The sequence below is a fragment of the Zosterops lateralis genome (assembly GCF_965231275.1).
Source record: "Zosterops lateralis genome assembly, chromosome: 7".
Taxonomy (NCBI): domain Eukaryota; kingdom Metazoa; phylum Chordata; class Aves; order Passeriformes; family Zosteropidae; genus Zosterops; species Zosterops lateralis.
Window position 1 is genome coordinate 19,568,211 of NC_139767.1, and position 12,636 is coordinate 19,580,846.

Sequence of the window (12,636 nt, forward strand, 5' to 3'; positions counted from 1 at the left end):
GCTTGGCAGGAAGAGTTTAATTTTGTAAATTAAATTCTACATTTTGGGAAATAATTGGTTGAGATTTTCTGTCTGCTAATAACCATCTGTAGAAACTGGAAATATTAAATCCCCATTTAGTATTTTAATAAGGAGTGGCTTTTAATTCAGTTGCCAGGGTAAAGGTGGTCATGGTGCAATTTAAAAACACCTTGTGGAACATTCACAGTGCTGTGCTGCTAATGAGGTTGTGCAGAGCTTGAAGTTGTTAATTATTTGCTTTGTCTCCAAATGGTAGTGTTGGGAAAGGGACCTCTGTCTTGGCTTTTTTTTTTTTTTTTTTTTTTCCTTTTTAGATGGAAATGCATTAGAAATACCCAGATTGGAGACATGGCTGTACATAGCTGTAGTTTTTGTTGGTTCAAAGAGGTTAAACTTTAAGTGATTCAGTGGTCAAACTTTGTTATATAATCTAGTGACTTTTAAAACAAAATTAACTCATGCAATTGGAAAATTGGAATTCAGACTTGTCAGGAAAAAGATTAAAAGATTAATTGTAAATTGAAAAAAGAAAAAGCGCTTCCTTTGCGTTTCTCCTGATTGCAAGTAACCAGGATATTAACCTTGTTTTAAAGTTACCTTGTTAACTGGAAGGGTAAAGGAACATATATCAACACATCAGGCAGTTGGCTGGTGCTGTGTAATGATAATTTATAGAACATATGCTTTCCTGCTCTTCTGATCTGCCTATTTCCCTGTTGATTGGCTCTCTTCTCCCTATTCTTTCTCTTCCCATCCATCCAAGTTCTTCTTACATTTAAGGCCAAATACCTCTGGAACCTGGAAAGTCCTGGCTCCACGGGAGTTGCTTGAGTGTTAGAAGAGGAGCCACTCTACTGGCGAGTGTGTAGAAATTTGAAGAGATTGCATGATTTTGCCTCTTACTAAGTGCTACACCTGCACGGCTTTGCATCTTCAGAGTAGAACTACTTGTAACCAGCATTGTGCTTTGATGGCAGGGGCCAAGTTCAGACCTGGCAGAGCTATTTTAAATTGGATCAAATGTTTTTCTGAAACAACTTAAAGGACTGCTTTACTTTTTTTCTACCAGTGAAGAATCACTTTCTCTTAGGTCCTAGACCAATGTTTTTTTTTTTCCAGAATCTGTTTGTCAAATGGAGCTTCTCTTTGTTAACTGGAAACAAAACCATATCTGTTCTGATTGGCTTGAGGGGAAAAAACAGCTCTCCATGCAAAGGAGATGTGGGTGGCTCGTATAGTGGGTACTTGTCTCGGTCATATTTAATTTTTGTGCGCACTGCCTTGGTTCTCTCTTTCTCTTCCCCCATTTAACCTTCCAAAATAGTTTGGTACTGTAAGGCAGCAGTTAATAGAGGCTTTTTCTTCTACCAGTAATAATAGTCATTCTTGGTGTTTAAAGAGTGAGCCCTAAAAATCAAATTAGGTTAGATACTCTTGTTAAATTCTTGTGTTTGCTGAAGTCACTGGGATACTGCTGAGCAGGGGTTGCAGAGGAGCACTATGCTTGCAGCACCTGGAAGACAAATATGTCACTAGGACATTTTCTGGTGCCCAAAATTAAAAGCGAGTTTCCTCCCATCCCCAAAAAATCATACTTAATATATATATATATTTCTTACCCTATGTAAAGAATGAGCTGTATTGAATAAGTGGAATTTTCCTTATTTCTGCCTTTTACAGCACAACAGTGGAGCCCTGCTAGATTTCACTGTTTCTTGCTAAGTTTGAAGGTCTTTGGATGTGCACAAGGGTTCCATGGCTGAAGCTTGTGTGTGTAAGAACATTATCATGCAGCAAAGGCAGAATGAGGTGAGACTGGTATGGTATAAAAGTCTTGAGGAAAGAATTCTCTCTAAAACCTTACTTTTTCTCTCTCTTTATATACACATATATGTCTATCTTCATATGCACTGTTCTAGATTCTGTGTAGTTGTGGGTTCACCTCTGTAAACAAAACAAGGGTCATTGAATGCTTGTCTCTTGTGTTCTTTGATGGAGTTTGGCTGCTGTCCTCCCTTGCAGACCCTGGGGTTCTGTGGTGGTGGTGCAGCTTCCTCCTGCACAGTGCTTCTGGCTGGAGTCCATGCTTTGGTAGGAGTGCTAGGCTGAAAAGATGGGGGTAAAAAACCCAACCTTGCCCTGAAGCAGAAGATGTATTAATGAGAAAAAACAAGGAGAGTACACTGGGACAAATGAGCTATCAATCAGGTATCTAACAGCACTGGAGGAATCTAATTTTTTCCTGAAACTGCTGTGGAGTCAGAGTTACTTTAAGAATTGGTTAAATTCAGGAGATAGATACTTGGGGAATGGTAGTAAAGAGGAAGCAGCTTAATCTTCATGGAGAGATGTGCATGCTTCCTGGCATTTATGCAGTCTTCCGCTGACTGGTGACTGTTCTGTAGAAAATTTACATGGCAGTGGTGAGATGCTGAGAATGCTGATGAGGACAGTGGGTTTTAAAGAGTCCCTCTGAACAATTCCCAGGTACGTTTTTCCAGGGTTGCTGTTTGTGACAGTCCTGCGGCCTGCTTGCAAGAGAAGCTCTATGAAAAGTTTGAACAGTATTCTCCATTTGTTAGCTGAAATAAAAAGTTTGTGGCATTAGTGGAGTTAATATTTTCAGTCCTTTGCCTATGACTTTACTCAACAGTTCAGTGAAACTTTAGTATGATAAATTAGCTCCATTAATCCTTTGTCTTTACAAATAACAATTTCTGAATCATTTTATTAACCTAATTATTCCTGTGGAATAATTAGGAATACTTAAATGCCTCTGAGGTATTTTGATTGTAAGTTAAATATAGATGAAACTTGACAATGTCCTATTGGCTGATGTAATGATTATGTTGTATAGCTTTTGAGTTATGCTTCTGCACTTAAAGAAATTAGGATTAGAAGCAGACTGAAAATTTGAAGCTTTTCTGTGTTTCTAGTCATGCTGTAAGAAGAATCGTGTACTTAAAGGTCTTGAAGGTCGAGATCCATGTTGAATGTCTATGTGCCAAGTATACCTGCTTCAGGACAGTGGTGCAAAAATAGTTAATTTAACTCGCCAGAAAAATACTGTGTATTTGTTAATCATGTTTTCTGTCTTTTAGGAGTAATATGAACAAGAGCATAAACTTGGGCTATTGCTTTAGACTTCTGAGAAGTAACATACTTGGATTCAGAAGCATAGTCATTTAATTATAAAGTTACCTTTTCCTTCTCACTTTTTTTGCTTTGAAGATGTTTTATTACAGAGACCGAATTTAAGCTGATTATCTTATTCCTCTTAGTGTCTTGTGCTTCCAGACTCTAAGCCACTTCAGACTAATAATAGGAACTTCATTAGAATTAGATTAAAATCACCTAATGAAAATTTAATGATATGATAGTATTTATATTGCTCCAACTCTTCCATTGTTTCATGAGAAGGAATATAGGAGAAATAGGTAAGTTTTCTGCTTGTAGTGTGTGGTTGCAGTAGACTCAAATTCTAGGAGGCATATTTTGTTGGGGTGAACTAGCTGAAGACGATTTGTAGCTCAACAGTGCTGTATTAATTAGAGATCTTTATGACACTACAGCAGCAATAATGCCTTTGTTTTGGTAGATTGCTGTTTTTCATTCTCGGAAGAGAATGATGCACTATGTGGTAACATCCGGAATACTTAGAAAATACTGCATTCATGGTATTAGAATTGTTCCAAGTGTTTACTTTCAAAATAAATGAGAAACAATAAAATATGCTGACTAAATCAACACCAGAATTTGTTCATAGTACTGCTTCAGAAATGAATAGTAATTCTTTTTTAACAGCTATTTTTCTAGGCAGGAGATCTGACTCAGCATAGCAAATTTTCAATTTGCCCTATTTTTACAAGGGAGTTCCATGGAGTTCTGATGGTAAGGTAAGGTAACTTTTGGTTCCACAGCAATTATCAGATACCAAGTTCTCCCATAGTTGTATAGAGGCATTTTCAGTGTGGGTTTTGCCTTCCAGATTTTAAGAGTTGTATGCATATTGAATAATGGTTTCTATGTTGATGATGAAACAACAGGGGAAATCAAATTATCAGAATCCACATTTCTTTTCGTGTGAGGCTGAATGGATAATAACATGGCAGATAAAATCCATAAATTCTTAATCAAGTTGTATCCTTTACTCTTTTTCATGCTTTTTGTTGGGAAAATGCAGAATGAGTATGGTTTCGTTGGATGCATTCATGTGGAGTAGTGTAGATCCACATTTGCCCTCGTGCACGGGCAGCATGGCTATGCCGCAGGAGCAGCGGCAGCCTGGGCCAAAGAGCTTGCTGCTATGTTTGGCTGCTACTTTTTGTTTCTTCTTCCCTGAAAAAATTGAAGTGTGAGTGAAGTTGGATTATTTTTTTATTTTTAAGGAAGACAGAGTAGATCTGATTACAAAACAACATCTTTGTGAAAAAAAGTTTTCCTCAATTTCTCCAGTTTATCCACAACTGGAGGAGGCCTCGTGCCTCATTACTCTTCTTCCCCTCCTCTGTCCTTTGAGCTAGTTTAACAGCTAGTTATTTTTCATTATGCCCAAAGAAAAGTATTCCTTCAAATCTCTTAAAAAATGAACTATTACATGTAATGTTACTCATTGTTCAATGGCACATGGATTTTCTAGTCCTTAAGTTTGGTGAATTCACAAGTAACCTTTGTATGCTGATATGAAAGTGAAGGCATTTTAGGTATTCATTAGGTGAGTACAGCTAAACATCCTATTTGCTGTTTGATGTGATACATGTTGTTTTTTGGTGGTATTGAATTCCCAATTCCTGCTCTGCAACTTCTGCAAACTGAAGTAAAATTAATATTGTTACAGAGCATAGTTTATTTTGCCCTTGCACAAAAAGTGTTTCACTTTTTTCTTCTTAATATGGCAGCTCATATGGAAAATAATGTGATTGAGAGGAGAGATCATTCCAGATATTGAACTTGACTTTTCACAGCTCAGTTCAGTTTCATACCCTTTACTTCATTAAGCTCTTAAAATGCTATACTTTATGCTACTTCATAATCACAACTATGGAAACATGATAGTAAAGGGAGTGTAAGCAGACTAGGTGTATAAAGTGGTTTTAAGATACCTCAAGCAGACCCAAAAGCCATGGAATTTCTGAGGAAAGTATAAGTTCTGCAAACTGGAGCAGAGATACTCTATTTGCATTTCACATTTGATGCCCATTAATGTATTGCATGTTTTAAGTCGTGTATTTTATGAGAGGTTCAATGTTTTTTTGGGCTCAGAACTAATTTTATTTTAGCTGATTTAGTTGTTTGATTTAGGTTCAGCTGAATTTATTAAGTTGTTTCTGTGTGTTGGTCATTCGCCCCGTACCCTTCTTTTTTAGCATATGTCAGCAGAATAATTTTGCAGTGCATGAAATGCAAACTCTGCACCAGAGAATAAGATCTATTTTCCCCAGAGAATCTGCTAATCAAGCTTGCCACTAAGGCAACAGAGAGTTTCTTTCAGAGGCCTTGGCAGAATGATGAAGGCACCAAAATGTAATTAAAATTTATGCTATATTTTCTTAACAAGATGTTATGTTTGCTATAACACAGCAATTATTATTAGAGTGGTACAGGATTTCTACAAACAGAATCTGTTTAGAACAATTTGTAAGTAGCATAATAGAAAACTTATAATATGACAGCTAAAGATTTCATATTGACTACATCCTAACTTATAAATTCTTATCAACTAAGTAATACAGAATTTATAATACAACTTATTATTTCCAATCACTGGAACCCTCTGCAGATCGGGTCAAAACCCAATACATTGTTTGATGTATCAATATAACAATCATAATCTAGACTGGAAGATGATATGGAAGATATGAGTCAGTCCTCAGAGGTAACAGATGGTGATGGAAGCATCTCTGGCCACAAGGGTCACGGGTTTCATTGTCCACCAGCAGCTTGAGTCCAAGTTCATTACTCAGGACTTGTAAGTGCTTGATGTTATGGGCAGTTCTAGTATTCCCTAGGCTGTTATGCTTTCCAGGGACAGGTTCGTCACCAGCACTGGGACCTGCCATGTTCAGTGCTGGTACAGAAGGGAGTAATCGCTGTGATTCCCAGGAATCTTGAAGCTGGTAGGGAGAGGAAGGAGAAAACTGTTTGGTTGGTCCACTTGATTCACAGGACTGTCATTGCCTGAGAATAAGGGGCAAAGGGATGCATGTGTGACATGTTTAGTCACAGAGAAAACCTGCTTGCCTTATAAAGGGGTGTTATACTAACCACATTACCAGGGATCAGGAGCAGGGCCTGTGGGTCACACCAGTCTTATTCTGAGGTTTCCACAAGGCAAATTCCACTTCTGGTAACTCTAAAGTCTCAAATAGGGGTGATTGTGGATTTCTTTATATAGACATTTCTCACCTATAAATACCACTTCTTATGAAGATATTTGAGATGTGGAGCAGAGAAAAAGGAATTTAATCTTAAGTAATGTTTATAATAGGAGTTTCCCTAGACAGTTCCCTTTCAACTTTATTTAGATGACTCACCTATTTAAAAGGATAAGTCAGGGAGAAAATAACACCTGTTGAAAGTGGACTGCTTTTGTTTAGGTTTTCCTTACCAGCTGTGATGCTGACATTTCCATGACAGGTTTACTTGAATGTTCCAAACATAGTTATGGGACTTTTCAGTCTAATCTTAGTGTGTTGATGACATTGTATCAAGCTGACAAGTACTGAACTGTGTATGGCTCTAGGCAGAAGTCTCCTTAAGAAGAAAGTGTCTGAAGCCAAAAAGCCATCACTTGGGCTGATATTTCATTTTAAAGCTGAACAGAGTCACTATTAAATAAAGCTATGTCAGATCTAAATGTATCTGGTTTCACTTTCTAGCCACAGATTTCTTAAGTACCTTTATCCATGAGAGTAGAACTCTTAAAATTCTTTTAGCCATGACTGGTGGTGATAGCTGATTATTCTTCAGACAAGAAAGATGTTTCAGAAGAGATCCTGCAATATAGTGTGTCTGAGCTCTCTGATGGAGGGGAGTAAGGCTTGTATTTTCCAGATCATTGGTAGAGCTTCTCTACTTTCTTGTACAGTTCCAGTTTGTCTTATTTCCTGAATAATTAGTTTGTGGTTGACACTTGTTTGCTACACTCTGATGCTAAAACCCTTTGTGTTCAGAAAAGTAGTTCTATTTTCACATGCTTTTGGCACAAAATTTTATTCTCTTCTACAAATTTGACAGGGAGCTATATCATAGCAAACATCAAAATACTTTCTGTAATTTATCTAGGCAAAACATCTGTTATAACCAGTTCTTTTACTATTTTAGTGAGAAAATAAAGACAGCAACTCAGAAAGCTAGATCATTCCCTCCAGTGGCTGATTTTCATGCATGTGGGAGTTTATTGCTGATTGTGAATCCCCCTGCCTTTCTCCTTTTGTATGGAGAATATGTTATCTGGTTAATGCTGAAGCTTGCTTTATCTTAGCCTTAGCACAGGTTGTCTTCACACTTGCATAGACTTTTCTATAAGGCATAATAATTTTGACCTCAACATTTAGGCCATTTATGACTTCACTGCAATCACAGAAATATCTGTATAGCATACTTGGAGAGGTTTTTCTGGATTGTTTATGCAATGGGCATTTAAAAAGTAGCATGGTATAAGCTGGATCTCAGATTTTACGTAAGCTAATCTCCCACAAAAAGGTAAATACAATTGAGTAACCCAGTGGTTCTATAGCCATAATAGTGATGTTTTTAAATGTCCAACTGCAAAACAAATTCATTGAGGAATTAAAAGGATTAATTGTTGCATGCTGAAAATGCAGAGGTAGCAATTCTATGTGTGGGCATTGATTTCATATAACATTTAGTGTATTTAAGTGAATTATGTCATAATTGCTAGGATAAGCAAAGTAATATCCAAGTGAGCTATAAGGAGAGAGACTTGATCCCAGCATGAATTCAGAACACAAAGTGGGCAGGAATTGTTAGTAAATTGTATTTACATGATTATTGTGAGGTTCTTAAGCGCTCAAGTGTTTGCCATGCGAAGAAGTAAAGGGAAATAATGGCTCATTTTCTGTCAAGAAGTTAAGTTCAGAAAGATTTAGAGTTCAGTATAGAGGTGTAAGTGAGCTTTACTTAGCTGATTTATAACTTATTTTAATCAGTGGACGTAATATGAAAGCAAATGAGTAATACTGAAAGTTGTCTACAGTATTGTGGGGTAAAATCTAGAAACCGAAAGGAATGAAACATTCTTTGTTCTCTGTTTGTTAACCAAAAGTATTGCGTTGCCACCAACAGAATTAATTCTTTCGAAACCGAAGAACTAGTTCGGCCCAGTGCTGCTATGGAATATTTTGAACGGCTGATTAGTTCATAACACATTTAGTAATGCTGGAAATATGCTACACAATATTGCATACAACATACAGCACAAACAACATAGCTTTCCAAGCTTGTATATAATAAGTACAGGTGCTTTGTATGTTACATAAAAAAACCTCCACATATATTCATAGTAGAAACCTAATCTAGATTTGTACACAGTTTTTGTGCACAAATGCATACTGCTCCATGTAGAAGACTATATAGGAGTTACATTGAAGAATTACTTAGGGGACTCTTCTTCAGAGGTAGGATGTTGTGAGAGATGAAATAGAAATACTTTTTTTGCTGCTTCATCTATTTTCATAGATTTTATAATGTTTACTACTGGCTTTTTACAGATAGTTACAATTTAGTCTTGGATTGGAGACTGATTTAAAATTTGTGTCCACTGATCAGCGGAGGTTTCTCTGTGTTGGGGGAGCAAGAAGAAGTGTAAAAAATGCAGGTGGTATAGTTTGGTATATAAGACTTTATAGATTCTGAGATAAGATATTTAGTCTTCTCCAATTGCAACTGCTCTCTAACCCTTCAGATAACTAGTCAACAAGAAAACTTACTGTTATATACAAGCATCATTCTCCTCTTCAGAAATTAGAACCACTATAGTATTGGGGAAGATCTCTTTTGTTAGACTGACCTAAACAGCAAAAATCTTTAAAATGTTTTTTGCTGAAATACTGTAAAGACTAACAGTGAGCCACTAAAAGAGAGACTTGATGAATCATTATGGGCAAATGAGGTAACTGACTTTTGTTTTTAAGAAGAAGAAAATTGAAAAAAAATGTTTGTGATCTATTTCAAATACAGTTACTGTGCCATGATTAGTGGAAAGTATCAGACCTTTATCAATAATGGAATTTGTGAAGCATCACATCCTTGCATGAGGGATGTGGGCATGTGCAATATGCCAGTGATATGGTCCAACCATCTCACCTCACTGTCTGTCTTTCTGAGACTTGACTAGTGGAGAGTAGTTAAAACTAAAATGTTAATGTCGTTTGTTGATCACAGTTGTTCAAATATCCTTCTTCTCTTTGCCAAGTCAGGTTCTGCAAGGGTTAAATTCATGTTTGCAAGAAGAAGAGAGAGGAAAAAATACCTTTATGTCAGATTTAGAACAACTTGAAGGAACTTGTTCAGGTGAGCTTAAATCCCAGGTGAATATTTGTGGAGTTTTTATATGCTCTCCTAGAAGTATATGCAAAGTGGAATGCAGAAAATTGCTTTTAGGTTGCATCCTTTCAGAATAGGTGAAGTGTGGCTGTATGTAGTAGCTCTTGAGAAGATTTCTATTGTGTGAACCCAAATGGTTAAAAGCAATTCTAATGGCTCTGTTGCATTGAGGACTGGATGGTAGGGACTGCATGGTCTGTAGCATGAAGGGACAGGTTGGCCGTAAGGGCAGGCTTACACTGGAGAGGATGGCAGCAAAAACACCAGGACAAGATGAAACTCTGACCTATTGTCTGTTGTGAAATGGGAGTAGTAGACATCTTGATGTGGTCTGAAATTGCATTATTTCACTGCTAACTTTAGAAATTGGCAAAGAGAACTTGTCTGTAGCAGAATGACTTTTTCAGTAGTGGAAAAACCCCATTGTTCTTACAAAGCTGGGGTTTTTTGAGTCTGACCATGGGTAATACTTTTGTTTTGTTCTGCAGGAGACAACTGGATGTAAAGGCTTCATGGTTTATGCAAACTGAGCTTTCATTATAATGTATCAGTTTCCTAAACAAAGACTGGGTGTTAAACCAGTCTGTGTTTTGGTTATGCTGTAGTTAGTATTCTCTGCTTTGAGGGTTTTGGAAGACTCACAAGGCTCAGTGTATCTGAAGAAGCTCTACTTTCTGACAAGAAATGGTTGACTGTAGTCTATTCTATGCAATCATTTTCTGTGGTCCTAATTTGTTATGCTAAATGATTGCCTTTGACAATTTAGTTTCACTGTTTGATAGTGCATTACTTCTGTTGTCTGTTACCTCTCAACTGAAATGCTTATCTGGGTAGTCTGGCCTCTAATAGCTGCTCCTCTGGAACACTTCATGCTTCTACTTGTTTAGTAGATGAGACAAAAGGAGTCTTCTGACCAGATGTGAAAGCTGCAGGTTTTCCTTATCTCTATCCCCGGTTGTTCCTTGTGAGCCAGAGAAGGGAACATCTTTAAGAGGAAGGAGGCATATAACTACTCAGTGTCTGGCTCTTCTTCAGTATGTGAAACTGCTTTTTCACACAGGTTTTATATGTTCATAGGTCCAAGTGAGAATAAAGACTGCACAAATTGACTTACTGTCAAGCTAGTGTGTTGTATAGAGAATTAGAAAAGCAGGAGAAAGAAGAAACTGGGTATATTTGCTTTATTCTAAACCTAAAAAGCTTTTTGCATTGTCAGCACATCTTAGTAATGCGGTGAAGAATCCATTGCAAGTCATCTCTGTCTGAGAAAAAAACACAGAAAAATATACTTTTTTTGTAGTTTAATTTTTCCAAAATGTTTTGAAGTGTTATTTGCTGTCATTTGACTTGAGGAAGTAGTGAAGATTTTATCCTGGCACTAGGTGAATAAATTCTCTGTGTGCTTATTCTGTTTGTCTTTTTTGAGGCCTTTGTATACAAATCTATTTTAAAAGCAAAGATCTTGGTTGTTTTCTACAAGTAGATAAAACTGCTGGCATAGATGAAAAAGATACATAAGGATAATCTTGGGTTTCTTCCCTGTATACTTAATAGCTTAAAATACTCTTTCTCCTGTTTCAATGTACGTTTCTGTTGTCAAAGTAATGAGAGGATTTGTGTCTTGATGTCACAAATTCATTAAAGTGATGCAGATGAGTCTTACCTTAGTTGAATTGTGCTGACTTGGTGGTTTCTTCCTTGGGATGTCTTATTTAACTTTTAAAATCTCTTAATTCTTTTATTACCTACATTATTGGAATTTTTAAAGGCTTTGTTCTGTAAGCAGACAGAACAGGACATGTCAATATTTGTCTGTGACCACATCCTGCAGAAACATGACTAGTTAGTCCTGTTGAGAGTTGTTTTGTTTTTTTTTTAAAGATGAGCTCAGAATTTTGACTCAAAATTCATACACAGTTAAAAAGCTTTGTGATTTGAGTGAAAACATCATGTGAACCAACAATACAGGAAAATAGCTAAGAAAATAGCAATTAAAACATGTACAATAACTTTCAGTCATGAGGTATTGTTGGTGCTGTTTTCAGATATGCAGAGGGAAAAGCTCTCAATTGTTCTTAAGTCGGCTGGTAACTGAATCCACGTTTGTAGAGCTTGACAACAAAAGGCTTTTTGTTCACGATTTATATTCATCTAGGACATGCCAAATAAATAGAACATAGTTTATAAGCAGGCCGATATAACATGTTGCTCAAATGACTTACCAGAAATCCATAATTTATATTGAAATATTTAGAATTACATGTAGAAGCTTGTTGGGAGCTTTTAGATTTCTGCGTGGATGAGCACAATGTAATTATTTGAGGATGCACATGTTGCTGTATTTGATGTGGCAGCTAGATGTACAACTTGAGCAGAACTCCTTCTGAATATTACTTGCAATCATTTCTTTAATTTAGTGAGGCAATACTGACTGGGGCAATGCTGTTGGATGCCTCATAAAAGAAGCAGCAATACCTTTTACTCCTGTGGTTCACAAATAAAGCATACTAGAGAAAGTTATTCTGTTCCTTTCCCCCCATTTGTTCAATTCCCCTGGGCTTTATTTGTCAGCATAATTGTGTGACCATATGTGATTTGCATGCCAGGTAAACATGAGTGACTTTCTCTGGTGAGCCATTCAGTAACCTGCATCTTCTCACTGTTGGTGTGATACTTATACCTCCTGTACTCTTCACAAGGATCATCATGCTCTTTGTAGAGTGTTACTCCAGTGATGATGAATGAGCAGCAGCACTGGTGGCACTGTAGAAGATTTGGCATGTACAGTTTACTGATTTTTTTCTGTTCATTGGATAGGGGAGCAAAAAACTTGAGTAAACAGGGACTGACCAAACAGAAAGAAATAACATTTGATAAAGCACAGTACCCACTCCTCAATGTATCAACTGTGCAGGTCAGGTTCTTGATTAAAACAGATGTATCCAAAGACAGAAGTGTAATGGTTCCTAAACTACGAAATGTGTCGAGGTAGTGATTATGTCTTGATAAATGAGCACATCACTTCAAGCCATTGACTTTGGAATTTTT

The 12,636-nt window shown here is 36.9% G+C and overlaps 1 protein-coding gene across 8 annotated transcripts in view; it reads left to right on the forward strand.

Moving 5' to 3' along the window:
- Positions 1–12,636, forward strand: part of STK39 (serine/threonine kinase 39) — an 84,839-nt gene that overhangs the window by 6,059 nt on the left and 66,144 nt on the right. Inside the window, exons 3-4 of one of the 8 annotated variants that reach the window (XM_083865764.1) lie at positions 1,702–1,830; positions 9,458–9,555. The exons of 6 other annotated variants lie outside the window; for them this stretch is intronic. In XM_083865764.1, coding sequence (XP_083721890.1) covers positions 1,760–1,830; positions 9,458–9,555 — 169 coding nt within the window. In that variant the 5' untranslated portion in view covers positions 1,702–1,759. The remainder of the gene's footprint in view (positions 1–1,701; positions 1,831–9,457; positions 9,556–12,636) is intronic. One more of the 8 variants, XM_083865768.1, reaches the window with a different exon arrangement.